The sequence below is a fragment of the Mesoplodon mirus genome (genome assembly GCF_964341445.2).
Source record: "Mesoplodon mirus genome assembly, chromosome: 2".
Classification (NCBI taxonomy): domain Eukaryota; kingdom Metazoa; phylum Chordata; class Mammalia; order Artiodactyla; family Ziphiidae; genus Mesoplodon; species Mesoplodon mirus.
Genome location: NC_138977.1, coordinates 115707253 through 115732051, shown reverse-complemented (window position 1 = coordinate 115732051; position 24799 = coordinate 115707253). Strand labels below are relative to the sequence as shown.

General features: G+C 41.5%; 1 protein-coding gene across 6 annotated transcripts in view; it reads left to right on the top strand.

Annotated features, from left to right (window-relative positions):
- The window catches only part of MTR (5-methyltetrahydrofolate-homocysteine methyltransferase), a gene marked incomplete at its 3' end in the record, with an annotated part of 129412 nt that overhangs the window by 67519 nt on the left and 37094 nt on the right, over positions 1-24799 (top strand). For all 6 annotated transcript variants that reach the window (XM_082634966.1, XM_082634965.1, XM_082634967.1 and 3 more), the window contains exons 19-24: positions 4951-5040; positions 6415-6567; positions 9766-9873; positions 11209-11309; positions 20578-20645; positions 21224-21344. In XM_082634966.1, coding sequence (XP_082491092.1) covers positions 4951-5040; positions 6415-6567; positions 9766-9873; positions 11209-11309; positions 20578-20645; positions 21224-21344 — 641 coding nt within the window. The remainder of the gene's footprint in view (positions 1-4950; positions 5041-6414; positions 6568-9765; positions 9874-11208; positions 11310-20577; positions 20646-21223; positions 21345-24799) is intronic.

Genomic DNA, 24799 nt, shown 5'->3' with positions numbered 1-24799 from the left:
TAGGTTCATTCAGCAAAGCTGAGTGGAGTTCAGACTCAGTGCCAGTGAGCACGTGACCCTCCTCTCAGTTCCTTGGGACGTTTCTGATTTCTCATGTGGACCCAGGACGGAATGTCTTGACTGTTGCAAATATAATCAAGTTCTGCTTCACAGCTCATTACATAAGAAACAGTGCCTAGCTTTCCTTCACTACTTCCATGATTGTTTCTACTCAGGTAGACAAAGTGCTTAGCCCAAGACGTGAGTGTGAAACACTATTCAGTTTTTGTCTTAGCCTGCCTTCAACTTAGCGGGGGATCCTTCATGAATCACTGACTAAAACAGGGTTCTGCTGAAGGCCAGAAGGGCATCATAGCTTCTATATCAGGAAGTTATACTAGAGCATTCTTAATTAACCCATAAAGTGATGTGCTATTTCATCTTCTCCACTGTTCAGATGAGACAGCTCTTGCTTAGGAAAGGTAGGGCTCCGTAAGCCTATTCTCATGTACGGTTTTGCTGGTTTTGTATTTTATATCAGTCATTCTTTTCGGTCTTTGTTCACTTTCAGTATTTGCTTACAAGTTTTTGTTTCTCTATATCTTGCTGAGCTGTCGAGAGGTTTTGCCCCTGGGGCACAGCTGAAGATTAAGGGGGAAATCTTCATCACAATTGCAAGGGTTCAGGCTTCCCTGGTGATGCAGTGGTTAAGAATCCGCCTGCCAAGGCAGGGAACATGGGTTCGAGCCCTGGTCCGGGAAGACCCCACACGCCACGGAGCAACTAAGCCTGTGTGCCACAACTACTGAGCCCGCGTGCTGCAACTACTGGAGCCCACATGCCGCAACTACTGAAGCCCGTGCACCTAGATCCCGTGCTCCGCAACAAGAGAAGCCATTGCAATGAGAAGCCCATGCACCGCAACGAAGAGAGCCCCCACTCGCCGCAACTAGAGAAAGCCCGCGTGCAGCAAGGAAGACCCAATGCAGCCAAAAATAAATTAAGAAAAAAAAATTGCAAGGGTTCAACAATCCATTGTATAAACAAGTGCCTCCCTCTTCATGTAAGCACAAGGACTTATCACAAGCCATTGACCCCTCTGTCAAGTAGGCTGTCTACATTCAAGGTGACTTCTGTTACCAGTAAGGAATTAATAACCAAAACAGGTATGCTGTCATCACTGCCAGGAGTCGTCAGCTCTGTAGCCATTCCTCAGGATACACCGAGTGCAAAGGGAGCGTGAAAAGCAGGAATATTATGAGACAAATAAGGGTTGAGGAATTATTTTCTATATAAGAGAATGATTATTAATTTTTGTTATGAAATGATGAACTCTGCACCCAAGTTTCATCTGATAGATTATTCAATATTATTATTAAAAAGGGTGGAAAGAGTCCTGTCTCTGATCTTCCTAAGCTCTCTAATGGGCTTTATTGAAAAACAGTTCCCCTGATTTGGTGCAGGCTAACTTGTGGCAAGTAAGTTCCAGGTGTCATGAGACCATGCAGTTCCCGTGGAGTTTGTTTATTAGACAGTACTCTTTGGGCATGAACGGGGAGGATCTCTGCTCTGGGTGGGATGGCTCTTGAATGGCCTCAGATTGTGAGAATACACAGGTCCCCAACTTAACGATGGTGCAAAAGCAGTAAGCACTCAATAGAAACCGTACTTTGAATTTTTGAATTTTGGTCTTTTCCCAGGCGAGCAATATGCAGTACCATCCTCTCTCCTGATGCTGGGCAGCGGCGACGAATCACAGCTCCCTGTCAGCCCGCCATCACGAGGGGAACAACCACTACACTTAAAACCACTCTGGACCCACACAGCTGTTCTGTTTTTCACTTCCAGGACAGTATTTTTTTTTTTTTTTTAGATTCCAAATATAAGTGAGATCATACAGTATTTGTCTTTCTGTGTCTGACTTATTTCACTTAGCATGATGCCCTCAGGGTCCATCCATGCTGTTTCAAATGGCAGGATCTCCTCTTTTTTATGTCCAAATAATATTCCATTGTATATACATACACCACACTTTCTATATCCATTCATTCACTGATGAACACTTAGGTTGTTTTCACATCTTGGCTATTGTAAATAATGCTGATATATATATATATATATATATATATTTTTTTTTTTTTTTTGCGGTACGCGGGCCTCTCACTGTTGTGGCCTCTCCCATTGCGGAGCACAGGCTCCGGACGCGCAGGCTCAGCGGCCATGGCTCACAGGCCCAGCCGCTCCGCGGCATGTGGGATGCTCCCGGACCAGGGCACGAACCCACGTCCCCTGCATCGGCAGGCGGACTCTCAACCACTGCGCCACCAGGGAAGCCCCTATATCTTTTTTTAATTGCCATCTTCTTTAAGGTTCTTCAGCATGCGAGAGAGGCATTGGTCTCTCGACATGTGATAAAGCCCTGCATCATTCAGTTACCCCAGACCTCAACCCTGGAGCTCCTCCCAGGCCCTTCCTTCTTTCCTACCACACTGTCCATTATTTGATGCCTTTATGTTTGTCCTTTCCTCCTCTTCCTGTTCCTACCGCTGTAGTTCAGGCCTTCATCATGGACTGTTAAAATATCCTCCCCCTTCTAGGGTTCTCTTAAAAATACTACTTTGATGGGAATTCCCTGGCGGTCCAGTTGTTAGGGCTCAGTGCTTTCACTGCCAAGGGCCCGGGTTCAGTCCCTGGGTGGGGAACTAAGATCCTACAAGCCATGTGGCCAAAAGAAAAAAATTTACTACTTTGAATGTTATTCTGCAGCTTCAGAACTTTGTATTGTGTCATTCTCCCACCTCCACCCCTACCACCACTGCCTGGAAGGTTAAGTCCAAACTCCAGAGCACGGATTTCTGGCACTCTGTGACTTGGCCTCTACTGTCCTGCCCAAACATTGCTCTGGAAAATCCGTTCTTGTTCAAGATTAAATCATTCAGCTAATATTTACTCAACTCTTGTTTTGTGCTTTGTGCTTTCTGTACTTAGAGGATCTAAATAGTAAGAGAGACGTGCCCCTACAGAGCCTGCAACTTAGTGAGGCATGCAAAAGTGTGTAGAGGCATTTGTCATCGAGTGTGGTGGGTAAGTGCTGTGACAGGGCATGTATAGGATGCTCTAGACTGCTTAGGAAGGGCAGTGAACCCAAAAGTAGAGGTGGTCAGGGAAAGCCTCCCAGAAATGCTGGGTCAGGTGAGACCTGAAAGCTCAATAGGAGTTAGCCAGGCTAATGTTTGGGGTTGGATTGTACTGGTATTCCCTGCCAGAGGAGGAGGATTTGCATCTAGCTGGGGCCTGGCATCTGGTAGGTGCTGAATAAATGTCAGGTGAACAGAAATGAAGTCCTGGGGGTGAAAGAGATGATGGAGAGTGTAAGGAATTGAAACGTTCAAGATGGCTGAGCTCCTCAGGAGTAGCAGAAGATGAAGCTGGGAGGAAGTCAGTCAGGTCAGGGCATTGTATGGCGTGGAGAGGAATCGGTACCATATCTGGAGAGAAATAGGGAACTTACAGTGAATTTTTTCCCATGGGCGCAGTTTGATCAGGTTTGCATTTTGGAAAGCCCCCTCTGGCTACAGGGTGGAAGATGCATTGGAGACCAGGGTGATCCTGGGCTGTGGAGACCAGTTAGCTTCCTGCACTATGAAAATGGAAGCGGGTAGAGAGAAAAATTGAGATGATGTAAGCATTAGGACTAGGCGATTGATTGAATGTGAGGAATGGATGGAGAGTCAAGAGTGATACTGAGGCTTATGGTTTGGGCAACTAGTGCCATCAGTCAAGATGGAGGAAACAGATAATGTCATTCACCTTCCATACCATGATCATTGTGCTTTTGTCCCTTTGCTGAATCTGTCAGCTTCTTTGAAGTCTCTCTTCACCACTCCAGTTTGCGATGATACGCAAAATTCCTAGCCTTATCTGTGTCATCTCTTCATTCAGCCCTTGGCACGTGCTTTCTCTTTAGCTTACCTTTCTTTGTGTATTTCCACCTCCCTTATGATATGGCAAAGTCCCCGAGAGCACAGTCTGTGTCTTGCACCTCACAGTGTCCCCACCTCCGGGATGATTTCTGCCTTAGCTTCATTACAGCCTCTCTGCACATATCTGTGGGTAGTGATGGTCCTTGTTGAGAACTTTAAAAGCTCATCAGATATGAGGTTTAGCTAGCTTCTCTTATTGTCCTGGAAATCTTTGGTCCTAAGATGCTATCTTTTAGGAAAAAAGGAAAGAAAAAAATGGAGCCTCACTCTCTCTCTCTACTAAGCATTCAAATCCTAGTGGTGATCATTTTGTGATTATAGAAATATTGAAGCACTATGCTGTGCACCAGGAACTAACATAGTGTTGTAGGTCGATTATGCTTTAAAAACAAACAAACTCGTAGAAAAAGAGATCAGATTTGTGATTACTAGAGGCAGGGATGGTGGGAGGGAAAATAGGGTAAAAGCAGTCAAAAGGTACAGAATTCCTCGTAAGGTAAGTAAGTACTAGGGGTGTAATGTACAACATGATAAATATAATTAATGCTGCTGTATATTATATATGAAAGTTGTTAAGAGAATAACTCCTGAGAGTTCTCATCACAAGAAAAAATGTCTTTGTCTTTTTCTTTTATTTTGTATCTATATGAGATGATGGATGTTCACTAAACTTACTGTGGTAAACATTTCATGATGTATGTAAGTCAACTCATTACACTGTATACCTTAAACTTACACAGTGCTGTATGCCAATTCTATTTTAATAAAACTGGAAGGAAAAAATTTTTAAAAAAATAAAAGTTCAAATCCTAAAAGACTTCTCTCTTTCCATCTCTCCTTACCTCAAACATTTACCGAGATCTTGATTCATGCTGGATACTCTACTAGGGCCTTGAAATGTAAAAGAAGAATAAGGAATAGTTTTTTTCTGCCCATTAGCTGAGTAAGTGACCTGTTGTATTATCTCTCTGTCCAAATTTCAATCCAGACTCAGGGCAAGGGAGGGAAGAAAGTCATCCAGACTGATGAGTGGAGGAATGGCCCCATCGAAGAACGCCTTGCATACGCTCTTGTGAAGGTGAGTGTGGGCTGGAGGCTGGGGCTCGTCCTGGGGGCTGATGATGTGGCTGGAAGGGAGGTGCTGACAGCAGCTGACAAAGGAGGTTCCCTGGACCACCCTGGGTGATTTTGCCCTCCACGCCCCCCCCACCCCAGCACTTTTGGTAGTATCTAGACATACTTTTGGTTGTCCCAACTGGGGGTGGAAGCTTTACTGGCATCCAGTGGCCAGGGGTGCTGCTGAACTGGCCATCCTACAATGCACAGGATAGTCCTGCACCACAGAGAATTATTCAGTCCAAACTGTCAGTAGTGCCGATGTTGAGAAATGCTGAGACCAAGCTGCTGTTGTTTGGTCAACAAGCGAATCCTGGCTCTTCTGCTATAATTGGAATTTTAGGCCAGATAAATAATCTCTTGGCTTCAGTTTCCTCATTTGTGAGTCTGGAAAATTTCAGAGTTTTTTTTTTTTTTTTTTTTTTTGGCTGTGTTGGGTCTTTTGTTGCTGCGCACGGGTTTTCTCTAGTTGTGGTGAGCGGGGCCTACTCTTGGTTTGGTGCGCGGGCTTCTCATTGCAGTGGCTTCTTGTTGCAGAGCACGGGCTCTAGGGCTTCAGTAGTTGTGGCTCACGGGCTTAGTTGCTCCGCGGCATGTGGGATCTTCCCAGACCAGGGCTCGAACCCATGTCCCCTGCATTGGCAGGTGGATTCTTAACCACTGCGCCACCAGGGAAGCCCCAGAGTTCTTTTTTTGCCTCTAGAATTTAACTTTTAATTTCTTGGACTTTTGAGATTCACCTACTTCAGGTTGTGGAACTAGTCAGCCACCTCTAAGGATCCTTGAACTGGGGATGCTGAAGGATTAGGGCCTGACCAGTGAAGGCAGGACAAGTCAGTAGAAGCTTCATGGACTGAACTTCGTCTAAGTGTCCTGCCCATTGTTATTCCTCCCCCAACCCAACCCTGTAACATTACAGTGAGAAAACATACTGTTTTCACAGGAGATATTTGTTAATATATAACCTGTTAAACCACTAGGAAAAAAAGTGTATTTTATTATGAATTTGAACTTAACATATTAGTACTCCTTCTGTCACTAATTTTTCACTTTTACTCAATATTTACTTTATATCAATGAAGCCAGCTAAGCACCTTACACAGGTTATCTCATTTAATCCTCAGAATAACCACATGAGGTTGGTACTGTGATATATTAATCGAGGAAACTGAGCCTTAATGAATTGTCTAAATTAGTGATAGGAGCCAGGGTTTGAACAGTCTGATTCCAAAACCCATGATCTTAAGTATTTCCATGATTTATTCTTTGTTGGCTATTTGAACTTAAGCCAAGTTTTTCTGTGATATTTTTCCTATTTTTTTTTTCGTGTGTGTAGGGCATTGAAAAATACATTATTGAGGATACTGAGGAAGCCAGATTAAACCAGGAAAAATATCCCCGACCTCTGAATATCATTGAAGGACCACTGATGAATGGCATGAAAATTGTTGGTGATCTTTTTGGAGCTGGAAAAATGTTTCTACCTCAGGTTGGCAAATGATGGGAAATTTTCACAATTGAAAGAAAAAGCCTTTATTTTTTAATGCATAATAAGTTTGGGTATATTTCAATTTTGACAAGAGCTCAGGGGCATTGAGATGTGATTCTGGTCATTCTTTCTCTAAATTCATTTTTAGGAGTAGTCTGGAAAAGTCCATCTAGGCTGGTGTGGAGGTTAGAGGTCATCTGGATATTCCCAGCATTCTAGTCTTCATGTTCTGGGCTTCTGTATCACTTCTTACCCTAACACCTGTCTCTCCTCCACCCCCAAATTAAAATAAAACCCAAGTTATACAGAGTGCATTAAGTCAGATAGAGAAAAACAAATACCGTATATTAACACATATATGTGGAACCTAGAAAAATGGTACAGATGAACCAGTTTGCAAGGCAGAAATAGAGACACAGATGTAGAGAACAAACGTATGGACACCAAGCGGGGAAAGTGGCGGTGGTGTGGTGGTGGTGGGATGAATTGGGAGATTGGGATTGACATGTATACACTAATACGTATAAAATGGATAACTAATGAGAACCTGCTATATAAAAATAAATTAAATTAAATAAAAAAATAAAACCCAAGATTAATGTAAAATTATCATATTAAGATTTGATTTGACCAGCCAGTGCTCATCCTTAAGGATGAATATTTTGAAAAGGTCATTACCATTTTAAATAGTGATATATATTAAATGATATATTTCAAGTAAAACCAGTACTCTTACTCTTATTTTGACTTACAGCAGCTACTGACCACATCAGTTAACAAGTCATGTTGAGCCTTCTGGGTTCGGGTCTGGGAGGCATACAAAAAATGAAAAGTCCCTGTTCTTTTTTTTTTTCTTTTTTAACTTCTTCTTAAAATTATAGTTGATTTTTTAAAAACTCATTCTACATTTAATTATTCATTGCCCACTTCCCCTGTTTCTTTCATAGCATTCATCTTTTCTTATAGCTTTATTGTTTTATAATTAATATACAATAAACTGCACGTATTTAAAGGATGCAGTTTGATAAGCTTTAACGTGTCTGCACCTGTGAAACCATAACCACACTCAAAATAAGGAGCGTTCAGTTGTCCTGTCTTAGTCTCCCCCCGTCTGGGGCAGTTCCACAGTCTTTATTTTTCATGATGTTGACTTATTATTTTAACTTTTTATTTTCGAGTTAACTTTAGACTTACAGACAGGTTGCAGATGTGTATCCCTCACTCAACTTCTTACCCTAATGTTAACATTTTCACTTGATCATAGTAAAGTTATCAGAACCAGGAAGTTAACATTGGTATAATACTGTTAACGAAAGACCTTATTCAGATTTCACCAGTGTTTCCGCTGCTGTTCTCTTTGTGTTCCACAACCCCACATTGCTTTTATCCTGCCTTTTCTAACAGTTCCTGAGTCTTTCCTTGTGACCTTGACTTTTGAAGAGTATAGTACAGTTTGATAACGGTAGCCTGTCCCTCAGTTTGAATTTGTCTGATGTTTTCTCATTTTTGGCAAGAATAACACAGTATAATGCTGTGCCCTTCCCGGTGGATCATATCAGGAGGCCCATCATGTTGCTGTGTCTCATTACTGGTGAGGTTAACTTTGATCATTTGGTTAATGGTGCCTGCTATGTTTCTCCACTGTAAATTTACTTGTGGGGAGAAACTTTGAGACTATGCAAATATCCTGTTTCGCATCCTACTTCTACTCATGAATTTTAGCATACGTTGATGAATTTTATAAAAGGCCCTGTTCTTTTTTGTCTATTTAATAAATTTGACATGTTATGTTTTGTAAATTTAAAGTGCACAGTGATACATTTACATATTGTAATATGATTGCCATTGAAGCAATTTTTATCACACTGTATCATTATAGTACAATATTATTGTCTATATTCATTATACTGTGTGTTAGATCTCTATGGCTTATTTACTTGTTACAAGTTTGTACCCTTAAACACCATCAGTCTTATCTTCCCATCCCTTATCCTTTGGTAACCACCATTTTACTCTCTGTTTTGTTTTTTTTCTTTCCTGTTTGCCTTTTTCAGGTTCCCCATGTAAGTGATATCATACAGTACTTATCTATCTCTATCTGATTTATCTTGCTTAGTATAATGTACTCAAGGTCCATCTATGTTTTTTGCACATGGCAGGATATCCTCTTTTATCATGGCTGAATAATATTCCATTGTATATATATGTACCACATTTTTTTTATCCGTTCATCTGTTGATGGGCGTTTGGGTTGTTTCCATATCTTGGCTACTATAAATAATGCTGTGATAAACATGGATGTGCAAATATCTTATCGAAATCCTGTTTTCATATCCTTTGGGTTTATACGCAGAAGTGGAATTGCTGGATTGTGTGGTAGACCTATATTTAATTTTTTAAAGAACCTCCATATTGTTTTCCATATAGTTGGACTAATTTACATTCCCACCAACAGTGCATAAGAGTTCTCTTTTCACCACATCCTCCCCAGCACCTGTTGTTTCTTGTCTTGATGATGGCCATTCTAATAGGTGTGAGGTGATATCTCAGTGTGGTTTCGATGAGCATTTCCCTGATGATTAGTGGTGTTGAGCATCTTTTCATATGCCTACTGGCCATTTTGATATCCTCTTCGGAAAAATGTCTTTTTAGTTCTTCTGCCCACTTTTTAATTGGAATATTTGGTTTTTTGTTATGAAGTTGTGTTAGTTCTTTATATATTTTGGAAATTAATCGCTTATCCAATATATGTTTGCAAAATTCTTCTCCAATTCTGTAAGCTTTAAAAGGTCCTTTTTTGCATAAGCCTTAATTGTAAGTGAATTGTAACACTGGGGATTGAGAAGAGAAGGCTGACAAGGGGCTCTTGGAGGAGAAGCTTGACACCTGAAGGATGTATAGAACTTGGAGATGTGATGGAGGGCCTTCTAGGCAGAGAAAAAATAACGTGCAGAAGTTCAGAGGACAGAAACTGCAACATTTGGTTTCTAGCCTTGTTTTCCTTCTGCTCTACCTCATTCATTGACTTTGCTCACGGGGATCTCCTTTCTTACCCCACCCACTGTCATAAGTGGAATCCAGGGTGGCTGACCTGAGGACAAAGCATGCATAATAATTTGTGCTAAAATTTCACAAGTGGCCAGTAGCAATCATCCAGGTGTTCTGGTAAAGATGCCTGACTCTGTGTATTTACCCCAGGTTATAAAGTCAGCTCGGGTCATGAAGAAAGCCGTGGGTCACCTTATTCCCTTCATGGAAAAAGAGAGAGAAGAAACCAAAGAGCTTACTGGCACGATAGAAGACAAGGTGAGTCATTTTGTCCAAGCCTGTGGGCCCTGTGGGGATCGGCTCTGCACACTCTTACTGGGGTGTGGGTAGGGACCTAAGCCATCAGGCTTGGCTGTGTTTGTCATTGAAGATGAAAGGGAGGAATGATCCAGCTCTTTTACCAAATATCAGAATACCCTGGGATTTTTCCCATAAATGTGGCTTCATGAAATTCTTAATAGGAACATAATTTTTCAAACAAAGCCCATGATTTCAAGACAAAAGCAGTTTGTTCATTCATCTACTGACTATTTACAAAGCTCCTACTATGTGCCAGGTACTATGCTCAACACTGTAGCTAAAAAAGATTGATCCCTACCCTTGAGATGCTGTTTAGTTTTGGAAAACCTCTTAACCTCTTAACTGAATATTTCCTGTGTGCTGGTCATGTTCTTGTCACCACTGCTGGATTCAGTTCCATTCTTATTGGCTGTACCATCACAGTAAATCATTAAGCTTTTGACCTTGTTTAGCCCCCTGTGAAGCTCAGGCAGCTTTGGCCCCTAGGATTCTGAATTCTAAAATCGATCTGAGTTTGTGAATGGCTCTTGCATAGTGTTTATAAAAATCCCATTTGCCTTGTGTGCCTTTTTCTTTTCTTTTTCTCTTTTCTTCTTTTCTCCCTTCCTTCCTTCCTTCCTTCCTTCCTTCCTTCCTCCCTCCCTCCCTTCCTTCCTCCCTCCCTTCCTTTCTCCCTCCCTTCCTTTTTCTGAGGGAGGGAGTGCTGACAGTCTGGAGCAACAGTGTTGAAGCCCCCCTGCACTGGGCTGTTGTGGTCCTTCCCATTCTGACAGGACACGTGCGATTCACTGGCTCCTCCCTCTCCCTTTACTGCTAACAGCGAACGTTTATCAGACAGGTTTTGGGGGTTAAGGATATGATCTTCAGCGATGGGACTGTTTTGTATTTGAACTTAAACTGTCCTTTGAGGTGATGGAATGCATGATCTTGGTTGAAGCCCCCTGAGCTAACCAGCTGGGTGGGCTTCCTTCGAGCTACTGGGGCTTACAGCTGCCTTCTCACAGAGGACGGGACTTGGCTTCTGGGTCCGTCTTTTTTTTTTTTTTTTTTTGGCCATGCCACGCAGCATGTGGGATCCTAGTTCCCCGACCAGGGATCAAACCCACACCCCCTGCATTGGAAGCCTGGAGTCCTAACCACTGGACCAGCAGGGAAGTCCCCTGGGTCCATCTTTGAGGTTGCCTTGGTTGTATTGAATTGCTTTCTATGCTGACACCTGTCTGGCTTCGGAGAACTGGGTGATCTGCTCTGAAGTGACCACAGCGATGCTTAGCTGCTTGCCTTCCTCTCCAGGACCCTTACCAAGGTACCATTGTGCTGGCTACCGTTAAAGGCGACGTGCACGACATTGGCAAGAACATAGTTGGAGTAGTCCTTGGCTGCAATAATTTCAGGTGAGTTAAGACCCTTCGTTTTCACCCCCTTTCTTATTTAAAATAAAAACATTAACAGGGTAATTCTTTACTGGGTGCGAAGGGCAGGGTAGGACAGTAGATGTTCGGGGTTATTTTTAATTTTTTTCTTCACTGTGTTTTCAGATTTTCTCCATTGAACATACCTTTTCAAATGAAGGAAGTTAGTAATTATTCAATGTTGTATGTTCAGTAAGGACAAAAAGAATAGAAAAAACTATTCAAGCAGTGTCAAAACAACAAGAGGCCTCTGGGGATTTGACCTCCGGCCAGAGGCTAGAACATTGGGTCCCACCCCATGGCGTGAGCATATTTCCCTTTTCCTCTCAATGAACTGCCAGATTTTTAGAGCCAAGATCTTATTAAGACCTTAGCCAAATGGAGTCTTATAAGAAGGCTTTGACTGTACAGTTCTTTTTGCTTTGCTTAGAACAGAACCAGGCATGCCTCCTGGTGTTGATGAAGCTAGTTTTTGAATGTTGTATACAAGTAAAATCCCTTTCTTATATCTTTCATTATAGTTGAATGATTATTCAGCGCAAATTTATTTCTATGTGAGAGCTCATGACCCACAGTAAGAGCATGTTTTGCTCAGATTTCAACATATTCTTTGTAATGAAAAGCCTAATATAACTAATGTCTTCTCTGGTCCATGTCCAACCAACAGTCTCTTTGAGTCATGGACTTCTTTCCAATATGCGTTTTTCTCTGTAGAGAAGAGAGACTTGACTGCAGCTACAGCTGGGCCCCCTTGGAGTTGTCTTTGCCCACTGTCAGATAATAATTACCCTGTAAGCCCCCTGCCTACTCTCAAAATGTTTATCCATGTCTGCGTTCAAGGCTAATTAAATGCAACTAAGAACCACTCAGAAAGGCTGGAGATGGAGGAGCAGTGTCAGGGTGACACCTTCTTCCCTCTGACTGTCTTCACAGGCACTTCCGTTTGGCTGCCTGTTCATTGTCAAAGACTTAGCATTCTCTCCTGGTCCTGGAAATGAGGCATATTGTTCTTGGAATATATTAATTTTTTTTTCTTTTTTGTGGTACGCGGGCCTCTCACTGTTGTGGCCTCTCCAGTTGCGGAGCACAGGCTCCGGACACGCAGGCCCAGTGGCCATGGCTCACGGGCCCAGCCGCTCCGCAGCATGTGGGATCTTCCCAGACCGGGGCACAAACCCGTGTCCCCTGCATCGGCAGGAGGATTCTCAACCACTGCACCACCAGGGAAACCCTAATTTTTTTTTTTAAGGTAAAAATACTGGAGATACAGTGGAGGTTGTTATAATGAGATTTTACCTATAGGATAAGTATTTGGATGAGGAATAAGTATTTGGATGAGGTATTTGCTTCCTAAATTCTCTGACATTTCTTCTGTTGTCTCATCTTTTCAAACCCTATGTTGTTGGTTTCTATTTGCGTTCATCATAATTAGTTCAAATTCAGTTAGGCTGATAAATGTTTATAGATCATCTACTACATACCATGCATTGTATCAGAGACACGAAAGTGATTGAGTTGACTTTTCTCCATTCAAGAACTTTACTGTTTATCAGGCTAAAAAGCCAGAAACATATTTAGTGGTGATAGTGGGACAAGAACTATTAAAAAGGCAATTTGTAGGCAAACTCTCTACAGCAGTTCTTGAGATATCATTGTCATGTGTTTATCATTTTTTATTATGAAAAATGGACAAGTAGCTGAAGGAATCATACCAGGAATGTTTTTTCCTCCAGTTAAAACATTTTAAGGGACTTCCCTGGTGGTGCAGTGGTTAAGAATCTGCCTGCCAATGCAGGGGACACGGGTTTGATCCCTGGTCCGGGAAGATCCCACATGCCGTGGAGCAACTAAGCCCGTGCACCACAACTACTGAACCTGTGCTCTAGAGCCGGCGAGCCACAACTGCTGAAACACATGCACCTAGAACCCATGCTCCGCAACAAGAGAAGCCACCGCAATGAGAACCCTGCTCACCTCAACGAAGAGTAGCCCCCGCTCGCCGCACCTAGAGAAGGCCCACATGCAGCAACCAAGACCCAAAACAGTCAAAAGAAAAAAAAAAAGGCCAGGGAAAACTGTGACCAGCACACCCAGTTCCTCTGGCTTGTGCACTGGGGTCCACTTATCTGGAGTAACTGGAGAAACATCTTCTGATGAAATTTTATTCTTTTTGCAAAAAAAAAAAAAAAAGTTAATGTGCAAACTTTTTCTATCAGGTCAAACACCCCTTTGGGGCTTATGTCTTATAACACATAGACTCTTGACATTGGTGGGTTTAATGTTATGACATCAGCGAGTAGACAGGTGCCCCTGATAGCTGCTTTATGTAGTTAAATGTATGCTTTGCCTGGGTATCCATGTTCCAGCTGATGCCTGGGTGAATCACCCGGCTAGTGAGTGAGTCTAGCAAACCATCCAGTACCAGATATTAATGCAACTTTCTCATTCCTGGTTCTTTGTTGTTGGTGCAGTAAATCTCATGAAGAGACGTGTTCTTTGTGGGGGAAAAAATAAGTAAAGAGGACTGAAAGTGATAGTTCTGTCTAGACAGAAAACACATTTTTTATGGGGATGATGCAATAGAATTTGCAGATTTGAGAATTTAAATAGATCTGGGGATGTGTCCACCAAGAGTTTATTAATACCTAACATTTGTTTTCTGCTTCACAATTTATATAGTGCTTTTATATAACTGATTTTTCTTTTTCTTTGTTTTTTGGTATTCTCTTCCTGATTCCTTCCTTCCTTCCTCCCTCCCTCCCTCTCTTTCTTTCTTTCTTTCTTTTTGATCATTCTTTCTTTTTATGGTTTTGATCATGCTTTGCCTGCATCAATTATTGTATTTCTCATTTTACACAGCTAGCAAGTGGCAGGCTGTACTTAGGGCTTCTGAATCCAAAAGTCGGGATTCTATGTTATGTCAGTTTAGCTTCCAGTATTTATTCCAGTTATAAACAACTTTAACTGTAATGTATAATATTAATATTCTAGTTAAATTCCTCTGAAGAAATAATTTAGAATATTTAAAAACATTTTTGATCAGATATTTGATTACATGAAAGTTGATTTTAGATATACTCTTTAATAATAATTATATAAAAAGACAAATGTGGACTTTTCCTATTTAACAGATAATGCACACTGTTTAACTGGGTAAGAAAAAGTAGGATATATTAACAGAAATGTTAAAATTAGATATACATCTAGTACTTTAAAAAATATGGATCTGATGAAACAGATAATGAGGCATATTTTCACTTTAACCAGTGGTTCTTAATATAATTGTCTAGTATGGGTAAATAATATGCAATATATGGCTAAGAAGGGGACACTTTGAAACTGTATAATGTTAGAGCTTTCAGCTGAGTGAGGAAGACGACTGTATCTAAGTCAAGGGCGCACTAGAGACTTCTCCTAGCACCTCAACATGCTCTCTTTATAATTATTCGGAGGCTTTCAACTGTGTGTGTGTGTGTGTGTGTGTTTCTGTGTCTGTCTGTCGTTTTCCAGCTTAATTGAGATATAATTGACATATAACATTGTTTAAGGTGTAAAACGTGTTGATTTGATACACTTATATATTGCAGTATGATCACCACCATAGTGTTAGCTAACACCTCCATCACATCACATAATTACCATTTCTTGTTTGTGGTGAGCACATTAAGATCTACTTTCTTAACACTCTCAAGTATATCATACAGTATTGTTAACTCCATTCACAGTGCTGTGTATTATATCCCTAGAACTTATTCATCTTCCAACTGGAAGTTTGTACCCTTGGCCAACATCTCCCCATTTCACCACCCCTCAGCCCCTGGTAACACCTGTCCTACTCTCTGTTTCTATGAGTTCAGCTTTTTTAGATTCCCCATGTAAGCATATCATACAGTATTTGTCTCTCTCTGTCTGACATATTTCACTTAGCATAATGCCCTCATAGTCCATCCATGTCATAATGGCAGGATTTCCTTCTTTCTTATGGCTTCTTATGGTTCCATCGTATGCATGTATCACTCCTGCTTCATCTATTTATCTGTTCTTAACCACAGCTTGGAAACCTTAGTTGGGGCTGCAGACTTGTACGGTACTCCCATCTAGTGGTGGTATCTGTGAATTGCAGGATCAGAAGAAGCTGCCACCTTTAACTTTATTTCACATGACAGCAAATATGAGGCACCCTAAGTGGATGCAGATGCAAAGCTAGCTTTATATTCCATTTTAATTCCTTCTGGAGAGTAAAAGGGGCTTTATATATTACAATATTTATTTTCTAAATTATATGAATTCTTAAATAGTATTGGATACTTTTGCTAAGGCATTTAGTGCAGCTTACATTTTTTTCTGTATTAGAAACCCAAATTATATGCTTGCATTTACAGCTCTGTTATAAGCACTTTAGAAAGATGATTATAAAATACAAAATTTTCCATAACATCATTTTTTTAATATATAGATTTATTTTATTTATTTATTTATTTTTGGCTGCATTGGGTCTTCGTTGCTGCACTCGGGCTTTCTCTAGTTGTGCGAGCGGGGCCACTCTTCATCGCAGTGCGCGGGCCTCTCACTGTCGCAGCCTCTCTTCTTGAGGAGCACAGGCTCCAGACGCACAGGCTCAGTAGTTGTGGCTCATGGGCCCAGTTGCTCCGCGGCATGTGGGATCTTCCCAGACCAGGGCTCGAACCCGTGTCCCCTGCATTGGCAGGCAGATTCTCAACCACTGCGTCACCAGGGAAGCCCCCATAACATCATTTTTATTTTCTTTAATCTCTCATATGGCAAAATATAAGAATGTGTATAAGAGGCCTACAGACATGGGGTATAGCTCAGAGTGCAGAAGGGAAACCAAGGGAAAGCCAAGGGAGGTGGAGAGCTATATGGGGGACGCAGGGAGTTGTAGTAAAGGGGAGAGAAAATGGGAAGAGATGGTGGGAAGAATGGCGGCTGCCACGGAAGGCAGGGATGGGATTGACCCAGGCTTCAGATCCTTTCCTTCAGCCAGGGCTCCCCAGGGCCCGTTGTTTGTGATTCTGGACCTTCATAGTACCAGTTTCTGCCTGGGTGGCCCTCTATTTTCCTTCATCCAGCTAATACCTATGTATTTCTTCAAAATGCAGCTGGAATCACCCTCCTGGCGTGCTTCTAGTTGTTACCGAGATTAGATGGTCTCCCACAGCACACTGTAAATGCCTCCTCTGTGGTACTTGTCGCACCATATTCTAATTCAGAATATGAATTAGAATTCATATTCTAATGAACTCACATTAGAAACTGATTTCTCAACTCACACATGCTCAGAAACTGATCCCCTTCTTCTGGGGTGGGGCTGGGGAAACCAGATTGGTTTTCCCTGGTGGTGAGCAGCCTCCTTCCTGTATCCCAGTGCCATAAATACTACTTTCTATGCGTGGACAACGTTGGGAAGTGCTCCTCTAAACAGTGATATATTTGTCGCCCAGCAAGACCTCTTAAGGCAGCCTAATACGTTGGAAGTTGAACTTGTACCCCAGTCCCCTGGCTCACTGTTTCCAGACCTCTTCTTACCTGCCTGACTGCAAGTTGTCACTCTCTTGCTGATTTCTCCTTCTCTGTGCGACCCCTGAACAGGGGAATGCTCCGAGGCTCAGCCCTGGGACCTCGTCTCTGTCTGTCCTCACTACCTAGGTTAGTGCTTCTCGGACTGTAATGTGCCTTCTGACCATCTGGGATCTTGATAAAAGTCAGATCGGGTTAAAGTAGGTCTGGTCAGAGAGTCTTAGATCATCTCATTCAGTCTCATGACTTTTTTTTTCTTGCTCCTCTCCCCTTTCATCTCCGCTCCCCTTCCCCTCCTCTCTCCCCACCTTCCCTCCCTGCTTTCTCCCCACCCTCCACCCGCTTTTGGCAACTTACTTTTCTACATCTTTTACACACCGTCTGAAGACTTTTTAACACCATCTAATACGCTGTCAAGTCCCAAGTTTTATCCCCAGCATGGATCTGTCACCTGGACTCCAGGCTTACCTATCCAGACGACTACGTAAGGGCTCCATTTGGATAGCTAAAGAAACAATATTTTGAAAATCGAACTAATTGCTGCCATTAAGATGCCCTTGACCACCTAGAGAGATGGGATAGGGAGGGTGGGAGGGAGGGAGACGCAAGAGGGAAGATATATGGGAACGTATGTTTATGTATAACTGATTCATTTTGTTATAAAGCAGAAACTAACACACCATTGTAAAGCAATTATACTCCAATAAAGATGTAAAAAAAACAACAATAAAAGATGCCCTCTACGGGGCTTCCCTGGTGGTGCAGTGGTTAAGAATCCACCTGCCAGTGCAGGGGACACAGGTTCAAGCCCTGGTCCAGGAAGATCCCACATGCTGCGGAGCAACTAAGCCTGTGGGCCACAACTACTGAGCCTGCGCTCTAGAGCCCGCGAACCAGAACTACTGAGCCCACTTGCCACAACTACTGAAGCCCGTGCACCTAGAGCCCGTGCTCTGCAACAAGAGAAGCCACTGCAATGAGAAGCCCGCGCACCGCAACGAAGAGTAGCCCTCGCTCGCTGCACCTAGAGAAAGCCCGCATGCAGCAATGAAGACCCAACGTGGCCAAAAATAAATAAATAATAAAAATTTAAAAAAGAAAAAAAGATGCCCTCTTCTCCCCCTCTGACCTTACTCCCTACAGCTTTCTCCTTCCTCCATTTCTGTCCTGCCACGAGGTCTCCTTACTTTTCTTCAAACAAAAGCAAGCATCACATGATGTTCCTGAACGATACAGTGCCTAAAACAAGAAAACGAATTGAGAGCAAGATGATTCTTGCCATCATACTGATGATTTTTAATTGAATTTTTAAAATATATGCAATGCTGAAAGCAGTCAGCTTTGAAATACATGCCTCTTTGTCTTGATATAAAAGCAATATGCTATTTTGCTTAGTTTTATAGGCTGTATTTAGTCACAGTTTAACAAATCTAGTTGCCAGACTGAGTGCAATGTGCTAAAAAAAAAAAAAAAAAAAAAAGGTTCCACCTCGCCCCTGTCATAACCTGCAGTGCCCCGTCATCGACACCTACAGCATTTGTTCTCTACCAGCTTAGTGCTAACAGACCTGAATAGAGTTAGCATTGATTTGAAATTTACTTACTGAGGATTCCATATGTGCTAGTTTATTTTTTTTTTAATTTAAGTAATATGGCAACAAGCTAAAAAATCTAACAGTATGAGAAGCTATATAGTGAGAAGCAAGGCTCCTTCCTGCCCCTGGTGTCCAACTACACCCACCTGTTAGCAGCTGACATGATGTCAGGTAGTAGTTCTTTTTTATTTTTATTTTTATTTTGCAGTACGCAGGCCTCTCACCGTTGTGGCCTCTCCCATTGCGGAGCACAGGCTCCGGACGTGCAGGCTCAGCGGCCATGGTTCACGGGCCCAGCCGCTCCGCAGCATGTGGGATCTTCCCGGACCGGGGCACGAATCCGTGTCCCCTGCATTGGCAGGCAGACTCTCAACCACTGTGCCACCAGGGGAAGCCCTGGGTAGTAGTTCTTAAGCACTGATTTTTTTTATTTAAAATTATTTTGCCTATTTAGTTTTAAGAATTGTTGATATTAGTAAGCAAGTGAAAACACGTACTGTAATTTTTTAAACATCTTTATAACAAATACTTATGATCAAATTAAATTGTCAAAATGACTGACATTCTGTGTACTCTCTAAATCTAGAATAGAAGAGTAGTTTATAGAACATTTCCAAGGGCAGAAGTCCCATTTTCTCCGAGTTCCAGAAAGCTGTCTCCTCCCTGAGTTACAGTTCCTTGGTGTTACTCTGTCCTCTGAGCGTAACAGGCTCCGGGCTTCCTCTGCGCAGTTGCGTCCCCCTTCTCATGTGCCCTCCCAGGGTCAGCTCTTCCTTTGAGTCTCACTCCATCTCTCGTGGTTACCTGCTCTCTGATTCAGTCTCCCTCTCCCTCGACTTAAGTCACCAGATTCCTTCTCGTCAGCTTTTCATGTGCAGGAACTGACCTCTTCTTGCTTATCCTCCTTGTTGGCTTCCATGTAGGGTATACTGTTCAGTGGATATTTATTGAGTGAACTTACCCAGCATCTTTATTGGCCTACATGGCTAAGAAGATGGATTTTGGTGTCAGATCCTGGTTCAAACCTCAGCTCTGCTACTGATTGGTTGTTTGACTGGACAAGATGCTTAACTTCTGGGCCCACACTTCTCTGGGCCCTTCCTCATTAAAATGTAAAAATCATGTTTTCTAGAATTTTTTTAAAAAGAGAGAGAGTATTAATGGGTAAAACCTGCCTCAAAATCGAGTTTAAAACATGAATCGAGCATCGTAAAAATATTTATATTCTTTAACGCAATGATGCCATTTGTAATAATCCATCCAGTGTATATATTTGGATAAATGCATGAAGTAAAATATGAAAACAAACCACAGAAAATGGGCCCCATGGTAGTGCTTCCATGTAGAGTTCCTGTGAGGGTTAAACATGATTGTTTATACAGAAGGCTTAGCATAGTGGAAACAACCCAGGTTTCCATTGACAGATGGATGAATAAACACCATGTGGCACATTCATACAATGGAATATTATTCAGCCTTAAAAAGGAATGAAGGTCTGACACAGGCTACAACGTGGAGCAATCCTGAAGTCATTATGCTAAGTGATATAAGCCAGACACAAAAGGACAAATAATGTATGATTCCACTTGTATAAATATCCAAACTAGGCAAATTCATAGAGGCAGAAAGTAGAGTAGAGGTTACCAGGGGCTGGGGCGGGCCGATCGGGGATTGTTGCTGAGGGATTACAGAGTTTCTTTTGGGGCGATGAAAGAGTTTTGAAAATAAATGCTGGTGATGGTTGCACAACATTGCAATTGACTGATTAGTGATGCTGAATTGTACTTAGGTTAAAATGGCAAATTATGTGTTGAGCTTAGGAAATAATAATGTCCTCCACCAAAAATTATTGAATTGTCTACTTTAAATAGGTGGATTAGATGCTCTGTGGATTAAGTTGGCAAAGGTGTTTAAAAAAGCTCAGCATAGTCCCTGACCCATGGTCAGTTCCTAATAAATGGCAGTCATCATTGAGTTGGTGGTTGATATTTAGTGAGCTTTTCAGTGTGATTCCAGTTTACGTTAGAGCAGTATTTAATGGCTAAATAAAAATGTTCGTCTAGCTTTTTCACCAATGGGTTCTCATTAATTTTCTCACATCTCATTTCTGTGCTCCAGAGTTATTGACTTAGGAGTCATGACTCCATGTGACAAGATACTGAAAGCTGCTCTCGACCACAAAGCAGGTACTGTGCAGCCGTGCTCCTGGGCATTTCAGTAAATATCATTTCCTCCCATTGTCTGTCTGTTGGTGAATAGCCATGCCCCAGCCCATGTGGGATGGTGGGACATTCAGACATTCAAGTGCCAGCTCTGCCTGGGGGTGCTGTCATTGCCGTTTATAATGGAGGTCGAAGGGGTGAGCAGGTCACCGTGAAACTCCTTTCTAGCTATGAGGAAGGGGAATGGGGACAGGCTTCTTAAAAGAGAACAGTTTTATTAGATTTTTTTCCTCTGTGTGTAGTTGCTTTTATGTTTCTTCTGACACTGTGACACGTTGAGTCTGGGAAATCATGAACTAACAGTTGCGTGGCTTCCCGAAACTGTGGCAAGCATATTATTGCAACTTGAAGTTGCAAATCATATTTACTCCTGAAAGCAAACAATAAATTGAAAACCCCCAGTCAGAAAAGAAGCCTCAGAATTAGAAATTGGGAATTTATCTTCTGTCTTGTGGTCTTTATTACAAAGTTTTGAAAATGAGTCTTCTACTTTTCCTCTCATCCTCCTTCTCACTGTCCTTTTTTCTTTTTTTAAATAATAGATATAATTGGCCTGTCAGGACTAATCACTCCTTCCCTGGATGAAATGATTTTCGTTGCTAAGGAAATGGAGAGATTAGCTATAAAGATTCCGTTGTTGATTGGAGGAGCTACCACTTCGAGGTAAGTCATGCTAATGAGCTTTGTGCTTCCCTTAAATTCTCTTAAATGCCAGTGTTTAAAAACAGTGATAAAACCTGACTTTTTTTCTTATGCGTAGTGCATTGGCTCCTTATTATATAAATACATGAACTTTCCAGCCTTCACGCCAGAATCATTTGGGGGCCTGCTGCAGGAAACTCCTCTGTCATCTACTCCCCTCTCCCTGTTTTTGGATTCCTTTGGCCTGCAGTCCTCTTTTCCTTCATCTTCTCACCTCCCATTCAGTTCTTGAGACTTCTAACGAACACTTTTCCTCTTGAAATCAAACTGAGTGGAGAAGCTGTGTTTTTTGGCACAAAAACACTGCTTGAACTTTAGCCCACTCTCTGTCTTGAAGCAGGTGTCTGACTGAATAATTACAGGTTCTCTTGAAGAAACTCTGACCTTGTAATAGTTGAGATAGAAAGCTGACCTAGAGAGAATGAATCAGAGGATCACTTTGGGAAGTTGTTTCTGAAAGAGAGACCTTTGGGGAACCTTTGGGTCAAATAATTTAAAGAGAAAGTTCAAATTTGGTCACATGATTATTATTCAGTTTGTCGGATTTCTCCTGGGGTCACGATCATAATGATATTTGGTGAGAGGTATGTTAATTATGGGTATTAGACTTTAAAAAAAATTTTATTTTATATTGGAGTGTAGTTGATTAATAACGTTGTGTTAGTTTCAGGTGTACAGCAGAGTGATTTAGTTGTACATACACGCAGATCCATTCTTTTTCAAATTCTTTTCCCATTTAGGTTGTTACATAATGTTGAGCAGAGTTCCATGGATATTAGACTTCTTATGACACATTCCTTATTCCCCATGTAGTTCACTTTGGCAGGGAGCAGTGCCCAGGAGGAGCATTGACCTTGATGGTCGCACAAGCATGCAGTTTACTTTTCTGATACAATATATAGTAGATGCGGGACAAAGCTATTCCAGAGTTCCTTTCACTCTGGAAACAACTGTATGTTAAGCCATTTGTATTAGGGATCTCCACAGAAACAGGATCAGTAAGGGGTGTGTGCGTGTGTGTGTGTGTGTGTATCTATACAGGGGGTGTCGGGGGAGGGAGGGAGAGTGATTGATTTTAAGGAACTGGCTTATGCGATATAGGGGCAGGTACGTCTGAAATCTACAGGGAATGTGGGCAGACTGGAGGCCAGGCAAGAGTTGCTATTGCATCTTGAGTCCAAAGGCAGTCTGGAGGCAGAAGGCCTTCTTCCTCTGGGGACTGCAGCCTTTTCTCTTAAGGTCTTTAATTGATTGGATAAGGCCCACCCACATGGAGGACAATTTGCTTTACTCAGAGCCTACTGATTTAAATGTTAATCATATCTAAAAAATACCTTCACAGAAACATCCAGATTGTTGTTTGACCAAAAACTGGGTACCATGGCCTACCCAAATTGGCACATAAAATTGACCATCCTTCCATTTATAACCTGAATGGACCATGCTCATGAGTAGTCAGGGTTCTATGTCATGTATCCACTAATTACTTTTCATACTTGAAGGACTCAGTAGTGTGGCTGTTGTTGCTCACATTAGAAAACTAGGTTTGTTTTTCCACGAAGGACTTACCCACTAGGATACTGGCAGATCGTTCTCCAGGGATATGACCAACCATCGATAACTGAGGTTTCAGTGAGCATGGTTGTGGGTAATTGATGATTATAGTGTGAATCTTCATTAGCTTAGCAAAGAGAATGGTAAGGGAATCTACAGATTATTGTCAAAATGAAAGACCTTTTAAAATCATGGTTGTAAAAGAGGATAAATAAATATTTAAATGAGCAGATGTAATGAAATGCATTGTGAGTTATGTAAATGTGATGCTGGTTTCCAAATTAGAACCACTTTATGTGGACACTGCACTCAGGAATTCAATACCAGGAAACCACATATTGCTACTTGTGCAAGTTGGAATGTTACCAATAGTTAATTCTACTATATCTCTTACCAAGTAAGAGCCACCGGATTAAAGAGGTTTCTTAAAAAATAACCGGAAGTAACATGACTAGCCTCTCAGGATATATCATTGGCAAACTTAGCCATAAAGGACTCTTATGGCTATGACTCTATACCAGTTATAACCTGGTATATCAAGTTAAAATTAATCAGATCAGAAATCACCCACAGTCTTAGTGCTATTGTAGAATATCTCTTCTCATCATCTGGGAAACTGAATGTGTTCCTCCAAGGAGAGAGAAATCTGGATCCCATGACCTCCCAAGGTCTCTTTAACTCTCTGATGTTTTGTTTCTCCATGAGCTTTTCTGGTTCTATTCTCTTCCATGCCTGTTGCAGTTTCTGAAAAATTATTTAGAAAATAAAAGCCAGTAGTGTTGCTTCCAGGTAACCATCCCCTTCTCCATTGTGGTGCAAGAGCAGCCTTTGAAAAACAGATTCTCGTGCAGCCTCCAGGAATGTCAGTGTAAAATTCCCCCTTCTGCCTTCATTTTAAAGTAGTGACAGTGGGTGAGGTCTCAGACCTGGAGGCTTGCTTCGTCAAGCCCTCTTATTTAAGTAAGCACTTTTGCTAAGTATAGCACTCCTGTAGAAAAGTACACAAATCACAGGTAAACAATTTGAAGAATTTTTACAAAAATGAAACCACCCATGTAATAACCCCCAGATCAAGAAATGGAACATTAATGACACTCTGGGAACTTCACTGGATCCCCCGACCTAGTCATTCTATCTTCTGTCACCACAGTTTGGTTTTGTCTGCATTTAAACTTTGTGTAAGTAGAATCCTACTGTATGTATTCATTCTTCTGTGTCCCGCTCAACATTATGTCTTTAAGGCCTAAACTCATTATTACAGTAGTGTTTTTGTTTTCGTTTTTTTTTCCCATTGTGGTATAATATTGCATTGTATTATGCTCTCTGGCTTATTTATCCATGCTAGTGTTGGTGGACATTTGGGTTTTTCCAGTTTGGGGCTGTTACACAGAATGCTGCTATGTATGTATTTCTGCCCTGAAGCAGACTTGCTGGCTCACAGAATATGCATATGGTCATCAGCATTAGATATTTTTTCCAAAGTGATTGTATTAATTTATACTCCCACTGGCAATTATGAGATTTCCAATTATTCCACACCCTTTTCAGTTTTATCCATTTGTGTGTGTGTGTAACAATATCTTGCTAAGGTCTTCATTTGTATTTCTCTACTGACTAATGATGTTGAGTACCTTTTCATGTGTATACTGACCACTTGGATATGCTTTTTAAATCTTTTTTTTTAAATTAGGTATTCTGCCTTTTTTTTCTTTTACTGATTTGTATGCATTCTTTATTTATATTGGAGACAAGACTCTTTTTTTTTAAAGCTAATCATTTTTTACTGCATTTTCAAGACCACTCTTTTTTTTTTTTTAATTTTATTTATTTATTTATGGCTGTGTTGGGTCTCTGTTTCTGTG